This window comes from Bidens hawaiensis, unplaced genomic scaffold (assembly GCF_021521415.1).
Source record: "Bidens hawaiensis isolate Kalapana, Puna unplaced genomic scaffold, B.hawaiensis_p1.1 tig00028432_1, whole genome shotgun sequence".
Classification (NCBI taxonomy): Eukaryota; Viridiplantae; Streptophyta; class Magnoliopsida; order Asterales; family Asteraceae; genus Bidens; species Bidens hawaiensis.
Genome location: NW_027494634.1, coordinates 22,501 through 44,854, shown reverse-complemented (window position 1 = coordinate 44,854; position 22,354 = coordinate 22,501). Strand labels below are relative to the sequence as shown.

The 22,354-nt window shown below is 46.2% G+C and overlaps 1 protein-coding gene across 1 annotated transcript; it reads right to left on the bottom strand.

Moving 5' to 3' along the window:
- Positions 1–11,097: 11,097 nt before the first annotated feature.
- Positions 11,098–12,586, bottom strand: LOC143576946 (polyadenylate-binding protein-interacting protein 11-like). The gene is made up of 10 exons (XM_077060919.1): positions 12,407–12,586; positions 12,247–12,321; positions 12,098–12,142; positions 11,914–11,986; positions 11,735–11,835; positions 11,615–11,674; positions 11,500–11,547; positions 11,363–11,431; positions 11,222–11,283; positions 11,098–11,152 (listed from the first exon to the last, which is right to left on the bottom strand). Exons 1-10 carry the CDS (start codon positions 12,584–12,586, stop codon positions 11,098–11,100), a joined length of 768 nt encoding a protein of 255 aa, XP_076917034.1.
- Positions 12,587–22,354: the final 9,768 nt, after the last annotated feature.

Below are 22,354 nucleotides of genomic sequence, written 5' to 3'. Positions count from 1 at the left end.
TTAACTTATCCTCAGAAAAGATGAGGAAAACCTACACGCAGGTTAGACGCAGGTAAAGTTTAGCCATCCTACTAAGTGCAAGTGACGGTCCTACCCGCACAATCACGAAAGAGGAAGCAAAACTTCAACCTATTATCTACCACGTTCAAAGGTTAACTTATTCTACACTTGGAAAATTGCTAATTTAAACTAAAGTATGCAAGTCATATAACGTTTATAAAGCAAGGAATCCAATAAAAGATGCGGTCTTACCCGCACAAAGATTTGTATTTCACAATGATTCATTACAAGAATGGCCGGGTAACTACCCGCCTACAAGAAAATAAATCTATACAAGCTAAATCTATCCTAGCAGTGGGAAGGGATCTTCAGGATCAGGCTTCAGGGCCACTTCCACTTGGACCAGCACCGTCAGTAGAGCGTGGCAGTTCAAGGAAAGCTTTAAGGATAGCTAGCCCATCATCAGCAGCAGCAACTTCATTCACCTTCTCCACCACCGGATGCGGGAAGGCGGCGTACTGATTCACTGCTTGGTCGTAAACAGCTTCAGTATCAACATTGTACAAAGGGAAGTTGGAAGGCGGGATGCCTTTCTCAACGAACCCTAGACCAAGCAGGAAGCCGACCTTTTCCCCATCCTCGTGAGAAGCGTTGAGGGCTGCGCTCATAGCATCATCATAAGAGGTCTCTGAGAAGACCCGATGCACAACCTACAAGAAAATATACAAGTATCAGAACCTTTTCTATTTACAAAGAAAAGCGTAAAGACAAGAAAAGCTTACCTGAGACAACGCTTCTCGAAGAAGCCATTCCTTGGCAACCAGAGATTCTTGGAGGGCAGCTTGAGCTTCGTTACGGGCGCGTTCGGCTTCACTCTTGTTGAGGTTGGCAAGCAACACTTCTTTAGCCGCAGCCTCTTCGACGCCCTTTAGCTTACGCTCAGCATGGTCAAGCACCCCCCTCTGGTCCAGGATTTCTTGGAGCTTTTTGGCGTCTTCCATCGCCAAGGCATCATGAGCCTGCTGGAGAGCCTCTAATTTGGCTTTAAGCTCCTCATTCTCCACGCGTAGAGGCTCAGCAACAGCTTCAGCCTTGGTGGCCCTCTCGGTTGCGTTCCTTGCAGTTTCCTTAGCCAGCCGAAGCTGTTCATTAACAGCTTGGGCAGCCTTGGAACGGGCCTCGAGCCGGGCCTGAACTTCAACCTCGAGGGCCTTGAAGGCCTTCTCCTTTTCCGCAGCTACGGCGGAAAGCCTTTGGTTCTCCTCCCGGACAGCCCGCGCCTGAGCCACTTCTTTAAGCCTTGGTGACTTTCACAGGACAAAAGGCCACAACATCGAAGAATGCATAGACGTAAAGGACATGGTCGAAGCATTTGTCAGAGATGGGACGCTCGCGCACCTCTTGGCGCAATGAACGCTGAGCAGGCTGATGCGTGTAGAACCCCAGCTGGGGAAAACACGAATAAAAATTCCAGCTTCAATGTGGAGACTACATGCTGCGTAAAGAACGAGATCCCGAACCAGGTGCGTATCGGCTCGATGGCACTCCCATCCCAACATGGAAGGGAGCTCAATTACACAGTTTGCATGTAAATCAATTCCAAATTTGTAAAGAAAAGGCCAAGAGCCACTTCTAATGGAAATGATTCTCCTTAAAACATCGACGCTGATGATTTTACATTTATACTTTATGAACTATCAACACTGATGCCGGTTTTCACCGCATACATAAGTGTGAGTCGTTGCAAGGGGAAGGCGGCAAAACCCGCATAAACCCAAAAAACGACAAACCTTCACGCAGGTCAGTTGAAGGGGAAAAGTTCAGTCATCCTACTAAATGAAAGTACCGGTCTATCCGCATGAATCATGATAGAGGAAACTGAACACTAACCTATTGACAACCGCGCGTCGAACGGTTAATTTATTCAACACGGATATGCCGGTTTTCACAGCATAATTACGTGAAGTCGTTGCGTGGGGAAGGCGGCAAAACCCGCATAAACCCAAAAAACGACAAACCTTCACGCAGGTCAGTTGAAGGGGAAAAGTTCAGTCATCCTACTAAATGAAAGTGCCGGTCTATCCGCATGAATCATGATAGAGGAAACTGAACACTAACCTATTGACAACCGCGCGTCGAACGGTTAATTTATTCAACACGGATATGCCGGTTTTCACCGCATAATTACGTGAAGTCGTTGCGTGGGGAAGGCGGCAAAACCCGCATAAACCCAAAAAACGACAAACCTTCACGCAGGTCAGTTGAAGGGGAAAAGTTCAGTCATCCTACTAAATGAAAGTGCCGGTCTATCCGCATGAATCATGATAGAGGAAACTGAACACTAACCTATTGACAACCGCGCGTCGAACGGTTAATTTATTCAACACGGATATGCTTGTTTTCACCGCATAATTACGTGAAGTCGTTGCGTGGGGAAGGCGGCAAAACCCGCATAAACCCAAAAAACGACAAACCTTCACGCAGGTCAGTTGAAGGGGAAAAGTTCAGTTATCCCATTAAATGAAAGTGCCGGTCTATCCGCATGAATCATGAAAAAGGGAACTGAACACTAACCTATTGACAACCGCGCGTCGAACGGTTCAAAACAGAATTTATAACAAAAGGATGAGGAAAACCTACACGCAGGTCAGATATGGGTAAAGTTTAGCCATCCTACTAAGTGCAAGTGACGGTCCTACCCGCACAATCACGAAAGAGGAAGCAAAACTTCACACCTACTATCTACCACGTTCAAAGGTTAACTTATCCTCAAAAAGGATGAGGAAAACCTACACGCAGGTCAGATATGGGTAAAGTTTAGCCATCCTACTAAGTGCAAGTGACGGTCCTACCCGCACAATCACGAAAGAGGAAGCAAAACTTCACACCTATTATCTACCACGTTCAAAGGTTAACTTATCCTCAGAAAAGATGAGGAAAACCTACACGCAGGTTAGACGCAGGTAAAGTTTAGCCATCCTACTAAGTGCAAGTGACGGTCCTACCCGCACAATCACGAAAGAGGAAGCAAAACTTCAACCTATTATCTACCACGTTCAAAGGTTAACTTATTCTACACTTGGAAAATTGCTAATTTAAACTAAAGTATGCAAGTCATATAACGTTTATAAAGCAAGGAATCCAATAAAAGAAGCGGTCTTACCCGCACAAAGATTTATATTTCACAATGATTCATTACAAGAATGGCCGGGTAACTACCCGCCTACAAGAAAATAAATCTATACAAGCTAAATCTATCCTAGCAGTGGGAAGGGATCTTCAGGATCAGGCTTCAGGGCCACTTCCACTTGGACCAGCACCGTCAGTAGAGCGTGGCAGTTCAAGGAAAGCTTTAAGGATAGCTAGCCCATCATCAGCAGCAGCAACTTCATTCACCTTCTCCACCACCGGATGCGGGAAGGCGGCGTACTGATTCACTGCTTGGTCGTAAACAGCTTCAGTATCAACATTGTACAAAGGGAAGTTGGAAGGCGGGATGCCTTTCTTAACGAACCCTAGACCAAGCAGGAAGCCGACCTTTTCCCCATCCTCGTGAGAAGCGTTGAGGGCTGCGCTCATAGCATCATCATAAGAGGTCTCTGAGAAGACCCGATGCACAACCTACAAGAAAATATACAAGTATCAGAACCTTTTCTATTTACTAAGAAAAGCGTAAAGACAAGAAAAGCTTACCTGAGACAACGCTTCTCGAAGAAGCCATTCCTTGGCAACCAGAGCTTCTTGGAGGGCAGCTTGAGCTTCGTTACGGGCGCGTTCGGCTTCACTCTTGTTGAGGTTGGCAAGCAACACTTCTTTAGCCGCAGCCTCTTCGACGCCCTTTAGCTTACGCTCAGCATGGTCAAGCACCCCCCTCTGGTCCAGGATTTCTTGGAGCTTTTTGGCGTCTTCCATCGCCAAGGCATCATGAGCCTGCTGGAGAGCCTCTAATTTGGCTTTAAGCTCCTCATTCTCCACGCGTAGAGGCTCAGCAACAGCTTCAGCCTTGGTGGCCCTCTCGGTTGCGTTCCTTGCAGTTTCCTTAGCCAGCCGAAGCTGTTCATTAACAGCTTGGGCAGCCTTGGAACGGGCCTCGAGCCGGGCCTGAACTTCAACCTCGAGGGCCTTGAAGGCCTTCTCCTTTTCCGCAGCTACGGCGGAAAGCCTTTGGTTCTCCTCCCGGACAGCCCGCGCCTGAGCCACTTCTTTAAGGCGAGCTGCTTTTAACTTGTCGTTTTCACGACAAAGCAGCTCGACGCGCGGCTGCATCCGGGCCAGGAGAACCCAAAGCTCATTGGTTAGCCTACCCTCCTGGTAGCTAGCCATGGCTTCCCCCAACGCACCACTGGGAGCAGCGTGACGAGCCCATTCCACGCACTCCACAGGGGTGCGAAGGGTTGTTCCTCGGCGAATGTTCCATCGTGGAACATACACTTCATTGGAATCCGACACTGCAAAAAACAAAGCAGTTAGGAAAAGATGATTGAAAAATATAAAATAGGCCAAAAGAACCCTACGCACATGTTGGGTCAATAACAGGCCGATAGCCGCCGAACCCATCACCTGAACCCAACGGAAATCCATCCAAGAGGTCAGGCAGATGGGAAGGTGGCAGAGATTGGCGAGAAGCCCCATGCGTACCTGATGGATCGGCCGTCTTTGCCGATGACGGGGGCATGGTAGCAGCCGCCGCGGTCGCCGCCGCGGAATCCGCAGCAAAAGTAACCGCCGGCTCGGTGAAAGATGCTGTAAAAATAGCACTCACAGCCGGCGGTGACGTCATCTCAGCTGGAACAGTCGGCTCAAAGGAGTGAGCAACTGAACCAGCGGAAGCAGGCGCAGGCGCCTGGGTCGACGCCTCAGGTAGGCTGACCAAGCCTACCGTCATTGGCGGAGAGGTACTCTGCACTCCACCCTGGAATGCGTCAACATCCACGCCTGCGTAAAGAATATAAGTGTTAAATGATATTAAGCTATGAAGATAAAAGCTAAAGGAAGTTGTACTTACGGGTTTTCTTGAGCCTAAAGGTACGGAGAGGCGGGGACGAACCCGATGGAGCCGGCCTCTTTGCGCCGCTCACCGTCGTCTTCTTGGGCTCTCCGAAGGTGACAGTCGCAACCTCCGGAGCGGTGGTCTTATCACCACCGGGATTCTCCGCCACCTCTTCGCTCTCGGTCTCCGAGTCAGACCGAGGCGCTGGATCGGCAGTGGAGGCCACCTTCTCCTTCCCCTTCCCGCCGGCAGCCTTCTTCTTCCGCACCAACGGAGGACCATCTGCGGATTCCTCATCAGAACATACGATTAGAGGAATTCCAGCAGAGGTTTCAACATTGAGGGGTCGAGGGTCGAATAGCGCCTTACCTGGCCGACGGGCGCTAAGGATCTCATGGCCTAGCGGATAGACCTCCACGAACCGATCCGCCGTTTGTTCTAGGATGGGCAACTCGTTCTCGTCTAGAGCGCGAGTACCCATACGAGCGGGACCGTCAGCCTCCCGCGGGTTCAGGAGCGACTGCAAGTCGTTCCCCTCTGAAATAAACAGGAAAGAAGTTAGAAGAAATTCAAAATCAACAAAAAGAAAGAAAGCATACCGTAAGGAACAGAGTTCGAACCGTATTCGAGGACGATTGGGATCTTATGCGCATCCGCAGCCTTCCACACCCGGCTCATCCCCAGCATCACCATCCCGGACTCCGCAAACCGGTAAACCGGAGATTGGACTCGGGATATCTTCGAAAACCATTCCGCCTCCTCGTAGTTGGAGGCGTGAAGGCTGGGAAGTACTTGCCCATTCTTAAACTTCATGGCAAGGGGGATGGCGCGAGCGAAGATGTAGAAGAACTCCCGCTTCCACGCGCGAAGACTGCGCTCGGTTGCGCAAATCTTCAAACCCTTGATCCGGGTTATCAACGTGTACCACCCCTGGATGCACCTCCAAGTGTAGAAGGTCATCAGGCGGTCAACATAGGGCTCAATGCCCAAAATCCGGCACACCCACTCGAAGTGGCGAATCTTGGCGATCGCCATGGGGTGCAACTCGGTCAAATGAACACCGTGCCTCTCAAGGACACGGTAAACAAACTTTGTCAATGGGAACCTAAGATTCCCATAAACAAAGAATGCAGCATAAACCCCGATCTTGCCTCTGGGGGCATCGTACACCGTCTGATGGGGTTCAGGAAACTCAGGCTCGAGAGACTCGAGCATGAACTTCCTGACGACGTACCGATACAGATCGCCAGGCAGAGCACACTGGCACTCGCCAGCAGTACTCTTGTCATCAGCTGTAGATTCGAGATCACGAGACATCTTGTAAAAGAAGAAGAAAACGATTTCGGGAGAATGCTTGCCTGAAAAGGTGAGTATTCGCCGGAAATCGCAAAGAAGATGAAGAGAAGAGTGAAAGTGTGGATTACAAAGAACCCTCTCCCCCTTTATATACTAATCGCAATTAATGCGATGAAATTAATGCGGAAGAGAGAGAAAACGAAGGTGCAATGAAACTATGACACGTGGCAAAAAGCAAGCTGGCAACAGCTGTTGACAGGACGCATACCATTAATTTCGCGGCCACGCGCCCGAAAAATCGCGCCCACGCCTGAAAAAGCGTCTGGAATGACCATGTACTGTCACGTCACCATAACTTCCTGCACGTCCTGACACAGTCAGAAGAAACCGTCGCACGACGTTTCAGAGGTTTGGACTGTTCTTATCTTTCCACCAACTCTTCGAATTTCAAAATTCAAAATTCAAAAAAGTAAGCGGGAAAACACCCCTTACCTTGGCAAACAAGTAACCGTAAGACGGGTACAGTGTTAAGGCAAAACCCTTCACATACCTAGCACCCGCAGGGAATTGAAGCCAAGTAAACCTTGGCAAACAAGTAACCGTAAGACGGATGCGGGTACAGTGTTAAGGCAAAACCCTTCACATACCTAGCACCCGCAGGGAATTGAAGCCAAGTAAACCTTGGCAAACAAGTAACCGTAAGACGGATGCGGGTACAGTGTTAAGGCAAAACCCTTCACATACCTAGCACCCGCAGGGAATTGAAGCCAAGAAAACCTTGGCAAACAAGTAACCGTAAGACGGATGCGGGTACAGTGTTAAGGCAAAACCCTTCACATACCTAGCACCCGCAGGGAATTGAAGCCAAGAAAACCTTGGCAAACAAGTAACCGTAAGACGGATGCGGGTACAGTGTTAAGGCAAAACCCTTCACATACCTAGCACCCGTAGGGAATTGAAGCCAAGTATACCTCGGCAACCAAGTAACTATAAGACGGGTGCGGGTACAGTGTAAAGGCAAAACCCTTCACATACCTAGCACCCGCAAAGAATTGACGCCAGTAATACCTTGGAAGTAAAGTAACCGTAAGACGAGCGCGGGTACAGTGTTAAGGCAAAACCCTTCACATACCTAGCGCTCCGCTGGGAATTGAAACCAAGAAGGATCTTCTGGGCAATGCTGGCGGAAACGGAAATAACATCCCCGCATAGCGGGAACGTCGAGAACTATGTTGTTTGAAGCTCCAGGATGGAATTGGTGGTTTTAACATAATTAATCACTATGTTCAAAACTACCAAAACCTCATGGAGAATCCACACAAGTGGGACTCAACGCTCCTGACTTGCGAGGAGGTTACAGACCTACCCGCATCATACCCAAAGACCAAGCAGGAAACTCGGGAATTTCTGCAAGTGACAAGGACTTCCGCGGGAGGAATCCCCATGGAAAACCTTAAAAAACCCTTTTCAAAACCCTTTGCTTAAGTCCAAAAGTTCACCTCACTTTATTAAACACTCATGAGAAGAACATTAGACTGGGGGGACTTGAAGAGGTAGGTCCCAGCAGAGCCCAGTTGGACCCGCAAGACTCACCTTGAAGAGGAACGTCTGCGCAGAAACCAACTGGATCCGCAGGACCAACCATGCTCAGAGACGTGACGTCCTTACGCGCAGTACGCAAGCTGTTCCCGCAAGAAATGCCTCCCAATGGTGAAGGACTCCGCCTGTCCCCGCAGCCTCGGATACAAGCCATCAGGGAAGGCCACCCGCGCAGCAAGGCTACACGCACAAGGCACTTAGCTCTCAATCACTCAGTGTCACCTGAAGGAATGAGCAAAGCCGGGAACAATCCCGCACAAGGGCGGGAGGGGGAATACTCCCGCCCAAATAAGCCAGTCCGTACGATACGGGAAGATCTTCTGTACTGTACCTGACGAGGTATGGGAAAAAGATCTGACTAAAGATACGACAGCTTATTGACCACAGTATGGCGAGCAGCATGCTCCTGTACTGTGTCACTATTAGCCGCTGCCTACTCACCAACTACTGCCATACCACGTGCATAGCCGGCAGTTGGTGGAAAAGGAATAGTATACAGCAGGCCTGGTCACTATCAGCCGCTGCCTACCCACCAACTACCAGCAGGGCACGTGCGTAGGCCACTATTGGTGGAACAGGAACACTGTAGCAGCCGGCCACACCTCCTTGGAAACCTACCTTCGGCTATAAATACCACAAATGGTATGACCATCTCATCTTATCTTATATCATCATAATATACCTGATATCTGCTCTAGCAATCTCTTAATATACATTTATATTTAAAGAGCAATCTAGTCTGATTCTCACGCCGGAGGGTGGTCACAAGGAGGAACCCCCCCTTCTCAGTGACAAGCTCACGGTGTCTGTTTTGCAGGTTATCAGAAGAACCATCTTCCCTGGGTCTAACCCCTCGTGGAAAACATCTATCTAACCCCAGGTTACCAGTAATCTGCCCGGGGTCCGGTTAGTGTTTCTTCAATGAGCTTACACGTTTGCGTTTGGTTGCCTTGAATTGAGTCGAGTAACTAAATATATGTTGTTGGCTTGCAGATTAATGCAATTTCTTTTTTTATGGGTATGATTTGATTTATTTAGGTGTAATGGTAAATAAACAAAACGTTAAGTGAATAGTTTAATAATATGTGAACTGTTTGGTGGAAATTCATTTACGTTTGTTTGTTTAATATATGAATGAATACGAACAAGAAATTTTATTCATTAAGTTAAATGAACGGACATGAATGAAGTTTGTGTCCGTTCATTTGTGTTTGTCAATGTTCATTAATATGTTTATTTATGTTTGTTTGTTTATGTTTGTTGTAGTTAAAGGTTTGCTTTATATTTTTATAATATTTTGTTTGTAATAACCAACCTAACATTTTTATTTTATAATTTTATTGTTTATATTCAGTTTGTTTCATTTTTTATTTGTTTTATAAAGTCTTGCTTTAATTAACAAATTAAAAAATATAATTTGTGCTTCGTTGACATTATCATAATAAAACCGCCGATTGGGGGATTACTATGTTTATCATCTCAAATACTTGGCTTTATATATAATTAAGGTGATATAATATGCCTAATCTTTTGGATTAAAGATGTTGCTTTTTACTTAAATGGTACATGTTCGTTAGTGTTCATGAACCGTTCGCGAACAAGTTTAATGCTATATAAACGAACATGAACCATGCTTCGTTTGTTTCGCTTTGGTTTGTTAACAAAACGTAGTAATAGGCATAACAGTGAATTATTGTACAATTGGCTCGTTATCAATGGATATGATGTTTGCTGATTGTTGTCCGGTTTTTGTCTATTTTCTTATAGACCGATGCTTGATTATCAAACAATTGGTACTTCAACCATTTTGAAATTGTTTATCATCATCATCAGCATAAGTTTATGGTAATATGGTGTTGGGCAGTTCATAGAGTTGTCAATTTGATTTGCAATGAGTGTGAATTTAGGGGGTATGTGAGATGAATAGGGCATTTTAATTTATTTAGGATCCCTTTTTATAGTAGTTCAGATTGTTGATTTTACTTGGGGACATGTCCTTGATTAAACAATCCTTTTCTTTTGTAGCTTTTAATGATAAAATTATAAACTTTCTGAGTTCTTCCCCTTTACCAAAAAAAGAAAAGAAAAAGAAAGATGGTACCGTTTTAGTATGAGTCATTTTCAAGTGTATACCAATTTTATGAGGTTGGATTATCGTGAAAAACGGAAAGTAGATGTATTTATAATAAATTTTGGGCGTTCACTATTTGTATTAATTAGTTGTTTCGTAGCTACTGGCCATCTTCAAGTATATTCCTTTTTGAATGGTAACAAGTTAGGAGTCTGTTTAAAATCATTTGGACTAACAAAAACTGGTGTATAACTAAGCAATGGTGTGGTATTGGACTGTTGGGGTAATAACAAATAAACCCCATATTTTGCTATCTTTTATTTTAAAGTGTAAACATAATGCATTCCAGTTGCTATGTTGAAATGAAATATGTGAGTTTTTGTTAACAATTTGTATCTATTTGCTGCTAAATTGATGGATATATTTGAACCACCTTACTATGTCCTATACAAGAATATTATTCTTTAACTAGTAATGTATGTTTAAGTGTTTCGACAATTGCATTTTCATATAATTTTAGGCTTTGTTAGTATAGGTCTCACATAATTCTACCTTTGAACATTTTTTTTATTGTTCATTTGTATTAGTTAGAATAAAAAAGAGTTTATGATTTATTACATTACATTATTACATTATGTGTATAAAAGTAGTTTTAAGAGGATGTGGGTGGGTTAAATTTGAAATGGGACTCACAAATAGTTTAATTAAATTTAATTCCTGCTAAAAACATGTCATACAACCCACCGGTAATCCTCTAAACTTATTGACATTAAATTATTTAAAAATATTCCTCTAAACTTATTGACATTAAATTATTTAAAAATGTACAAGTGAATATCAAAATTACTATCAACAATATTTTTATTGTCAGGGGCCGTATCGTTTATAGAATTGGCAACAAAGACAATTCTTCTTAACGATTTCATTTCATTGCTTCAATAATAGTTAATCATCAACAACACATGTTTGTTTTGTTTTCAAATTTCAACTATTATCGTATCTATCTGTGGCAAGGCAATTTCATTTGTTTCGTTTAAGTGATATATTAATCTGCCTGGGTTTTTGATGCCTAGCAACAACTACAAGTAAGTAACCAATGCCACAAAACAACAATTGCTAATGAATGGTTACTTTCTCTTGGCTAAATTTTAATCTTTAACCCACCAGCACGAACTGGAGTCTTTGAAGGGCTCACCCTGCATCATTACAGATAAGTCAAATGCATATATATATTTATTAAGTATTATTCCAAATGTATGCAGCACCTTACTGGTAAACTTCCCAACACTGCACCGCTACAGTTGAGAGCTGCAGTTGCACTCTCAGCCTGCATAAAATTCACTCACTCGATATCTAAGAGTCAACTGATTAAGCAAGCCACTATATGAATGAGGGAGGGAACTTACCATCACAAACTCAACAAATGCAATGCGAGTGGGATGATGACGGTCTTTAAGCATCCTCAAGCGGTGCACCTGCAAAATTGTATTCCTGTCATGCCATCCCATCCCACGATAATCCAAACATTTACAAGTCCGCCTACCTGTCCACAGAGCGACTCAAAGAAGAGTTTGACCTCTGCCTGGGTAACCTGCTTTAAACCAAAGTATGTTATGATGCAATCCCATCCACTAACAATACCAAATATGAAATACCACCTTGTTGTCAATGTTAGTGCAGTAGATAGTTCTTGCACACATTTCCCTCTCATCCTCTGACTAAAACACACGCAAAGTATATTACACATTCCAATGATAAAAATATGAAGATGATCTCACCTTGGGCAACAAACTTGGATTTACTGGTGCAATGGCTGTTTTAGAAGGCCTCACCCTCACAGGGTAATATGCACCCATACTCAATGCATTCCTTGCACCTTCTGCACCCACACAACACACAAACAGCTCAATCACACCCACATGCACAATATCTATCTACTAAGTAAACCAAACCATACCCTCTTCAGTAAACTCAATGAAGGCGAAACGAAGAATGGAATTCGGGTCACCGCACACACGGCAATCCACAACCTTGAGTAAACACGAGAGTGATAAATTAGCAGCATAAATAATAATAATAATAATAATAATAATAATAATAATAATAATAATAATAATAATACTGATGTTGTGATAACTGACCTGCCCACAATTTACAAAGAGAGCAGCCAGCTGTTGTTCGGTGACCTAACACCAAATGAAATGATAGATAATTTTTCTTAAGGAAAGGAAGTAACATTTACATTCCTAGCTAGCTACAAAGATATATATGACCCACCAGCTTAGCTTACCTGGTGATCAATGTCAGAGACATAAACCGTCCTCTTAATCGCATCCTGGTCTGCTTGTCTTCTGCTGATCTTCCCCTTGTTTTATATCCCCAACAAAAACAATTAATATTTAAACAAAGTGATGTAGTGATGTAGTATTACATTACTAATTACTAATTACCTTTCTTCTCCTTCTGGTAGGAGTGTTGACAGCAGCAGCAGCAGATGATGATGATGGGTTTTGATGTTGTGTTTTCAGTTTTGACAGCATTTCTTCCAACTCCCTCATCTCTTTCTTAAATGCTTCTCTTGGTTCATCACCACCATAAGGGTGGTTGTGCTCTTTTGAGAGGCGAGACATCATGGGAGTATGGTTTCTGTAAGGATTTGGATTTGGATCTCCATTTATTGATGATATTCAAAGATATCCATTGATCTTGTTTGTCTCTTGCCTTCCTGAAACTAAAAGAAAAGCCTGAAACCTTTTCCATTTGAAGAAACAAACGTGGCCACCTGCACAAAAAGGTAAAAGAGAACACAGATACTTGTTTTCTGCAACTTCAGTGCAGTTAATGTCTGTTCAACTCTGCTGCACCAGCATAAACATAAAGAGACTTTTATAAACACAACTACTCTTGCTTATTTGTCTTTTCACCAAAGGAGTGCAACTCATAGTTGTTTTTTCAAATTGAAGCCATGGGCAAGTGCCTATTTATTCTCTAACATTGATTCCTAGAAAACTGGAATGATATGATTTGGCGTTGGGTTATGGAGGAATTGAGCTTTGTGGTGAATTCTTCTTATATTAACAAGGGCGGACTTAGTTGAGAACAAATACAGAGTCATGGGAACACATTGATTTTTCACGGATATACAAAGATGCATACAGGGGGTTTCGAGTGACTCCTCGTACGATCTCGGATATGCAAAACACCCACACAATAAACTACATAAATTAAACGAACACAAGACACAAGGATTTTAGATGTTTTTTTAATTATGTATTATAAAAAAAAAGAGTAACAAATATACATATATAATTGGTTGACAATCCTCCGAAGTTACATTCCACCTGCTTAGCGGAAAGATGTCATGTTTCATTCCACTGACGTGGTGACGACCCACCAACTGCACCACGGATAAGTTACTTTAATGAAATGTTGGTATTCAATATTTGTATTTATTATTGCAGTGCAATTCAAGCTTACACATACACACCCTTGAGAATTAAAGAAAAAAATGCAAAAAGGAATAAAAAAGGTAGAATTCAAGGACTCATAAACAAGTGTAGTCTGTTTGTTTGTTTTATTTGGTGAACTCCATAACCCAAGTATTGAGAGCACAACATGCTTTGCGGAACCCATTGAATCCGGCTCCCTTGGTGAAGAAATACTAACCGGACCCCGGACAGATTACTGGTAACCTGGGGGTTGGATAGCTGTTTCCCACGAGGGGTTAGACCCTTGGAAGATGGTTCTTCTGATAACCTGCAAAACAGACACCGTGAGCTCGTCACTGAGAAGAGGGGGGTTCCTCCTTGTGACCACCCTCCGGCGTGAGAATCAGACTAGATTGCTCTTTAAATATAAAAGTATATTAAGAGATTGCTAGAGCAGATATCAGGTATAATATGATGATAATGTGATAAGATATGATAAGATGATCATACCATTTGGGGTATTTATAGCCGAAGGTAGGTTTCCAAGGAGGTATGGCCGGCTGCAACAGTGTTCCTGTTCATCAACAGTAGCCTACGCACGTGCCCTGCTGGTAGTTGGTGGGTAGGCAGTGGCTGATAGTGACCAGGCCTGCTGTGTACTATTCCCTTTCCACCAACTGCCGGCTACGCACGTGGTATGACAGTAGTTGGTGAGTAGGCAGCGGCTAATAGTGATATAGTACAGGAGCATGCTGCTCGCCATACTGTATCAGTGAGCTGTCGTATCTCTGATCAGATCTTTCGCCCATACCTCGTCAGGTACAGTAAAAGATCCTTCAGTATACGGACTGGCTTATTTGGGCGGGAGTATTCCCCCTCCCGCCTCTGTGCGGGATTGCTCCCGGCTTGGCTCATTCCTTCAGGTGACACTGAATGATCGAGAGCTAAGTGCCTTGTGCGTGTAGCCATGCTGCGCGGGTGGCCTTCCCTAATGGCTTGTATCCGAGGCTGCGGGGATAGGCGGAGTCCTTCACCATTGGGAGGCATTTCCTGCGGGACCAGCTTGCGTACTGCGCGTAAGGACGTCACGTCTCTGAGCATGGTTGGTCCTGCGGATCCAGTTGGTCTCTGCGCAGACGTCCCTGTTTAAGGTGAGTCTTGCGGGTCCAACTGGGCTCTGCTGGGACCTACCTCTTCAAGTCCCCCCAGTCCAATGTTCTTCTCATGAGTGTTTAATAAAGTGAGGTGAACTTTTGGACTTGAGCAAAGGGTTTTGAAAAGGGTTTTGTAAGGTTTTCCATGGGGATTCTTTCCGCGGAAGTCCTTGTCACTTGCAGAAATGCCCGAGTTTCCTGCTTGGTCTTTGGGTATGATGCGGGTAGGTCTGTAACCTCCACGCAAGTCAGGAGCATTGAGTCCCAGTTGTATGTATTTTCCATGAGGTTTTGGTAGTTTTGAACATAGTGATCAATTATGTTAAAACCACCAATTCCATTCTGGAGCTTCAAACAACGTAGTTCTCGACCTTCCTGCTATGCGGGGATGTTATTTCCGTTTCCGCAAGCATTGCCCAGAAGATCCTTCCTGGTTTCAATTCCCAGCGGAGCGCTAGGTATGTGAAGGGTTTTGCCTTAACACTGTACCAGCGCTCGTCTTACGGTTACTTTACTTCCAAGGTATTCCTGGCGTCAATTCCCTGCGGGTGCTAGGTATGTGAAGGGTTTTGCCTTAACACTTTACCTGCAGCCGTCTTATAGTTACTTGGTTGCCGAGGTACTTGGCTTCAATTCCCTGCGGGTGCTAGGTATGTGAAGGGTTTTGCCTTAACACTGTACCCGCATCCGTCTTTCGGTTACTTGTTCACCAAGGTTTACTTGGCGTCAATTCCCTGCGGGTGCTAGGTATGTGAAGGGTTTTGCCTTTACACTGTACCCGCATCCGTCTTACGGTTACTTATTTGCCAAGGTTCTTGACTTCAATTCCCTGCGGGTGCTAGGTATGTGAAGGGTTTTGCCTTTACACTGTACCCGCATCCGTCTTACGGTTACTTGTTTGCCAAGGGGTAAGGGGTATTTTCCCGCTTACTTTTTAATATTTTCGAATTTTTGAATTTTGAAATTCGAATAGTTGGTGAAAAGATAAGAACAGTCCAAACCTCTGAAACGTCGTGCGACGGTTTCTTCTGACTGTGTCAGGACGTGCAGGAAGTTATGGTGACGTGACAGAACATGGTCATTCTAGTCGCTTTTTCAGGCGCGTGGGCGCGATTTTTCGGGCGCGTGGCCGCGAAATTACTGGCATACGTCCTTTCAACAGCTGTTGCCAGCTTGCTTTTTGCCACGTGTCATAGTTTCATTGCACATTCGATTTCTCTCTCCTCCGCATTAAATTCACCGCATTAATTGCGATTACTATATAAAGGGGGAGAGGGTTATTTTGCAATTCACACTTTTCACTCTTCTCTTCATCTTTAAGGCGATTTCCGGCGAATACTCCTTTATTCAATCGAGCATTCTCTCGAAATCGTTCCCTTCTTTCTCTGCAAGATGTCTTCTCGTGATGCTGAAGCTATAGCTGACGACAGGGGTACTGCTGGCGAGTGCCAGTGTGCTCTGCCCGGCGATCAGTACCGGTATGTTGTCAGGAAGTTCATGCTCGATCATCTCGAGCCTGAGTTTCCTGAATCCCACCAGACCGTGTACGATGCCCCCAGAGGCAAGATCGGGGTTTATGCTGCATTTTTTGTCTATGGGAATCTTAGATTCCCATTGACAAAATTTGTTTACCGTGTCCTTGAGAGGCACGGTGTTCATTTGACCGAGCTGCACCCCATGGCGATCGCCAAGATTCGCCATTTTGAGTGGGTGTGCCGGATTTTGGGCATCGAGCCCCATGTGGACCGCCTGATGACCTTCTATACCTGGAGGTGCATCCAGGGGTGGTACACCCTGACGACCCGTATTAAGGGTCTGAAGATTTGCGACACCGAGCGCAGTCTTCGCGCGTGGAAGCAGGAATTCTTCTACATTTCTACCCGCGCCGTCCCCCTTGCCATGAAGTTTAAAAATGGCCAAGCGATACCGAGCCTTCACGCCCCCAACTACCAGGAGGCGGAATGGTTTTCGAAGATATCCCGGATCCAATCTCCGGTTTACCGGTTTGCGGAGTCCGGGATGGTCATGTTAGGGATGAGCCGGGTGTGGAAGGATGCGTCTCAGGTTCCCATCCTTCTCGAATACGGTTTGAACTCTATTCCCTATGGTATGTCTTGTCTTTCTTTTTGATACGCGTTTGTCTTCTAACTGTTTATTCTTTCAGAGGGAAATGATTTGGAGTCGCTTCTGTACCCGCGGGAAACCGACGGTCCTGCGCGGATGGGTACTCGTGCTCTGGACGAGGGCGAGTTGCCCATCCTGGAGCAAACGGCGGATCGGTTTGTGGAGGTCTATCCGCTGGGCCACGAGATCCTGAGCCATCGGCGGCCAGGTAAGGCGATATTCTTTCCTCAATCCCTCAATGCTGTACCCGCTGCTGGAATTCCTGACCCGTCTTCTTCTGAGGAATCCTCAGATGCTCCTCCGTTGGTGCGGAAGAAAAAGGCTGCTGCCGGCGTGAAGGGGAAGGAGAAGGCCTCCACAGCTGATCCAGTAGTTCTATCTGACTCGGAGTCAGATAGTGAAGAAGTGGCGGGGAAGCCCAGTGGTGAGAAGACCATTGCTCCGGAGGCTACGACCGTTACCTCCGGAGAACCAACGAAGACGACGGTGACCGGTACCAAGAGGCCGGCTCCATCGGATTCCTCCCCGCCCGTCCGTACGTTCAGGGTCAAGAAAACCCGTAAGTACAATCATAATGTCTGTAGATTTCACTTCATAAATTTATCCAACACTCTCCTCTTTGTGCAGGCGTGGATGCTGACGCATTCCGGGGTGAAGCGCAGAGGAGTACCCTTCCGCCAATGACGGTAGGCTTGGTCAGCCTAGCTGAGGCGTCGACCCAGGTGACCGCGGCGGCTTCCGCTGGTTCAGTTGCTCCTGAGCAGACTGTTCCAGCTGAGATGACGTCCCCGCCGGCAATGAGTGCGATTTTTACAGCATCCTTCACAGAGCCGGCGGTTACTGCTGCTGCTGACTACGAGGCGGCGACCACGGCGGCGACCCCAACGGCGACCACGGCGGCTGCCACCATGCCCGCGCCACCGGCACCGATGGCCGGATCATCAGGTACGCGCAGGGCTTCCCGCCGATCTTTGCCACCTTCCCGTCTGCCTGACCTGTTGGATGGATTTCCTTTAGGTTCAGGTGATGGGTTTGGCGGCTATCGGCCTGTCATTGACCCTACAGGTGCGTGGGGTTCCTTTCTTTTTCCCTTGTTTTTTATCATCTTTTCCTTACTGCCTTTGTTTCTTTTGCAGTGTCGGATTCCAATGAAGTGTATGTTCCGCGATGGAACATACGCCGAGGAACAACCCTCCGTACCCCTGTGGAGTGCGTGGACTGGGCTCGCCACGCTGCTCCTCATGGTGCGTTGGGGGAAGCCATGGCTAGCTACCAGGAGGGTAGGCTAACCAATGAGCTTCGGGTTCTCCAAGCCCGGATGCAGCCGCGCGTCGAGCTGCTTTGTCGTGAAAACGACAAGTTGAAAGCAGCTCGCGCCAAGGACGTATCTGAGGCGCGTGCTCTTCGGGAGGAGAACCAACAGCTGGCGGCAGCTGCCGCCGACAAGGAGAAGGCCTTCAAGGCCCTCGAGGTTGAAGTTCAGGCGCGACTCGAGGCCCGCTCCAAGGCTGCCCAAGCTGTGAATGAACAGCTTCGGCTGGCCAGGGAGACTGCGCGAAACGCAACCGAGAGGGCTGCCAAGGCTGAAGCCGTTGCTGAGCCTTTGCGTGTGGAGAATGAGGAGCTCAAGGCCAAATTAGAGGCTCTCCAACGCGCTCATGATGCCTTGGCAATGGAAGATGCCAAGAAACTCCAGGAAATCCTGGACCAGAGGGGGGTGCTTGACCACACCGAGCGGAAACTTAAGGGCGTCGAAGAGGCTGCCGCAAAGGAAGTTTTACTTGCCAACCTTAACAAGAGCGAAGCCGAACGCGCCCATAACGAAGCTCAAGCTGCCCTCCAATGGCTTCTTCGAGAAGCGTTGCCTCAGGTATGTTTAGTTTTATCTTCCCGCTTTTCTTTTGTAAGAAAAGGTTCTAATACTTGTGTTTTCTTTGTAGGTTGTGCGTCGGGTCTTTTCAGAGACCTCTTACGATGATGCTATGACCGCAGCCCTCAACGCTTCTCATGAGGATGGGGAAAAGGCCGGCTTCCTGCTTGGTCTAGGGTTTGTTGAGAAAGGCGTCCCGCCTTCCAACTTCCCTTTGTTCGATGTGGATACCGAAGCCATTTATGACCAAGCATTGAACCAATACGCCGCCTTCCCGCATCCAGTGGTGGAAAAGGTGGACGAAGTAGCTGCTGCTGATGATGGGTTAGCTGTCCTCAAAGCGTTCCTCGAACCACCCCGTTCTTCTGACGGAGCGGGTCCAAGTGGAAGCGGCCCTGAAGCTTGATCCTGAAGATCCCTTCCCATTGCTAAGATAGACTTGTATAGTTTTATTCTTTTAGGCGGGTAGTTACCCGGCCATTCTTGTAATATATTCTTGAAATATTAATCTTTTTGCGTATAAGATTGTTATTTCCTTCTTTGGGTTCCTTGCTTTATAAACTTATGACTTGCATACTTAGTTTAAATTAGCAATTTTCCAAGTGTTTAGAATAAGAACCTTTGAACGTGGTTGATAATGGGTTAAAGTTTCGCTCCCTCCTTCGTGATTGTGCGGGTAGAACCGTCACTTGCACTTGGTAGGATGGCTAAACTTTAACCTTCATCTGACCTGCGTGTAGGTTTTCCTTTTCGAAATTTCTAAGGCATTAAGATAAGTTAACCTTTGAACGTGGTTGATAATGGATTAAAGTTTTCGCTTTCTCTTTCGTGATTGTGCGGGTAAAACCGTCACTTGCACTTAGTAGGATGGCAAAACTTTACCCTTATCTGACCTGCGTGTAGGTTTTCCTCACCTTTTGAGGATAAGTTAACCTTTAAACGTGGTTGATAACAGGAAGTCTTGCTTCCTCTTTCGTGATTGTGCGGGTAAAACCGTCACTTGCACTTAGTAGGATGGCAAAACTTTACCCTTATCTGACCTGCGTGTAGGTTTTCCTCACCTTTTGAGGATAAGTTAACCTTTGAACGTGGTTGATAACAGGAAGTCTTGCTTCCTCTTTCGTGATTGTGCGGGTAGAACCGTCACTTGCACTTAGTAGGATGGCAAAACTTTACCCTTATCTGACCTGCGTGTAGGTTTTCCTTATCCTTTTTAAGAATTTTGTTTTGAACCGTTCGACGCGCGGTTGTCGATAGGTTAGTGTTCGGTTTCCTTTCATGATTCATGCGGATAGACCGGCACTTTCATTTAATGGGATAATTGAACTCTTCCCCTTCAACTGACCTGCGTGAAGGTTTGTCAAGTTATTGGGTTCGTGCGGGTAGGACCGCCTTCCCATGCAACGACTTCACGTAATGTGAACGCCGTCACCAGTGTTGCATAGTTTAACCGTTCGACGCGCGGTTGTTGATAGGTTATTATTCAGTTTCCTTTAATGATTCATGCGGATAGACCGGCACTTTCATTTTTGGGTGCTGAACTTTTTCTCAAACTGACCTGCGTGAAGGTTTGTCAAGTTATTGGGTTCGTGCGGGTAGGACCGCCTTCCCATGCAATGACTTCACGTAATTATGCGGTGAAAACCGGCATATTAGTGTTCAGAAAAGTATAAATGTAAAATCATCAGCTTCGATGTTCTTAAAGAGAATCATTTCCATTAGAAGTGGCTCTTGGCCTTTTCTTTACAAATTGGAATTGATTTACATGCAAACTGTGTAAATGAGCTCCCTTCCATGTTGGGATGGGAGTGCCATCGAGCCGATACGCACCTGGTTCGGGATCTCGTTCTTTGCGCAGCATGTAGTCTCGATATTGAAGCTGGAATTGATTCGTGTTTTCCCCAGCTGGGGTTCTACACGCACCCGCCTGTTCAGCCTTTATTGCGCCACGAGGTGCGCGAGCGTCCCATCTCTGACAAATGCTTCGACCATGTCTTTTACATCTATGCATTCTTCAGTGTTGTGGCCCTTTGTCTTGTGAAAGTCACAGTATTTGCTCCGATCAGCATCGTGACGATGTCGGATTATCGGAGGTTTTGGCCACGGGAGCTCTTCAGTGGCGAATATCTCAGTGACGCTTTTGGTGAGTGGCGTCCATCTGGAGTTTCGGTGCGGCTGTACATTATCCCTTCCGCCCAACCGATGTTGCAAGCCGGATGAGGTGTCATAGTTTACCCTTGACTGCCAAATGCCTAGCTTCCGTTTTTTATTTAGTCTGGCGGTGAGGACGTTGTCTTCTCTCGTCTTCTGAGTGTAGAGGTTTGTGCTCTGTGGGAGATCTCTACCCAGTTGCTTCTCTGTTTCCGCATAGCGTTTTGCTGCTGTCATGATGCCATCCCATGTGGATGGCATGCCATCTTTACCCGTTAGGGTGCGGATGAGCTCTGGGTCATGTGCGCCCTGGATGAAGGCAGCGCGAACAAGATCTTCGCTGATATTGCCCAAACTTAGCTTCTTTGAGTTGAAGCGAGTGATGAAGTTTGGCAGAGATTCATCTTCCTCTCGTATGCATTTGAGGATTGTCCATTGCTCCTCGGTATACTTCCGTTGTTGGCTGAAGTGTTGGCTAAACTTCTGTTGGAAGTCTGCCCAGTCGTAGATGTGGTTGACCGGTAGACGATCAAACCAAGCTCTAGCAGCCCCAACAAGCGTCATTTGGAACATGTAGCACCACGTGGGTTCCGTCCAATTGCTGACGGTTGCCCCCGCTATGAACCTGTTCAAATGATCGTCTGGATCAGATAAACCGTCATATGTGCCTATGTTAGGCATTTGTTTGGCACTCTTTGGGGCGATTGCTTCCGCAATGTCCCTTGCAAACTTGGACGTTCCTGCATTCGCAACGTTTGGTCTGAACGTTTTGGAGAAGTCTCGTGGACTTCCACCTGTGCTTTTTGGTTTGAAGGCTTGTCCAAAATGCCTTTTCGGTTGGGATTCCGTTTCCTTACGCTTCCCTTTTGCCCTATGGCGAGGGTTCGCGTCGGAGTCGGATTCCTCCGAGTCATCCTCCCAGTATTCGAATTCGTCGGCCTGTTGCACGGAACGCAAGCGTTCGTCCAACTCAGCCTGGAATTCCTTTTGTCGTGCCTCCGCCCATGCCTTAACTTCATCGAGAGTCTGGCGGGGGAGTCTTCGTTTCTCAAACTGGGTATCGGTGGATCCCAGTAGGCGATCATTTACTGCACTTGCCCCAGCTTTGGTAAGTGGGGTAGTGTTCGTAAAATTTACTTCACTTGCCCCTGCTTCGGTAGCCGGGGTAGTGTTCGTAAAAACTGTGTTGCCGGTATTCCCCCCAGTAGCTGGGGTTGTGGTTACCGGAATTTCTCTAACCATCTTTGTAAAAGTTTGAAAAAACTGGAGAAAATTGTAGTTCTAGCTTTATGCACGGATGGCGCCAATGAAGAAACACTAACCGGACCCCGGACAGATTACTGGTAACCTGGGGGTTGGATAGCTGTTTCCCACGAGGGGTTAGACCCTTGGAAGATGGTTCTTCTGATAACCTGCAAAACAGACACCGTGAGCTCGTCACTGAGAAGAGGGGGGTTCCTCCTTGTGACCACCCTCCGGCGTGAGAATCAGACTAGATTGCTCTTTAAATATAAAAGTATATTAAGAGATTGCTAGAGCAGATATCAGGTATAATATGATGATAATGTGATAAGATATGATAAGATGATCATACCATTTGGGGTATTCATAGCCGAAGGTAGGTTTCCAAGGAGGTATGGCCGGCTGCAACAGTGTTCCTGTTCATCAACA

What these genes read in the sequence shown, in the direction of transcription:
- LOC143576946 (XM_077060919.1), bottom strand. Translation starts at nt 12,586, where the DNA reads ATGTCTCGCCTCTCAAAAGAGCACAACCACCCTTATGGTGGTGATGAA. An exon ending in CTACCAGAAGGAGAAGAAAG is followed by an intron (nt 12,322 to 12,406) that starts GTAATTAGTAAT and finishes ATATAAAACAAG; the next exon opens with GGGAAGATCAGCAGAAGACA. An exon ending in CATTTGTTGAGTTTGTGATG is followed by an intron (nt 11,284 to 11,362) that starts GTAAGTTCCCTC and finishes AATTTTATGCAG; the next exon opens with GCTGAGAGTGCAACTGCAGC.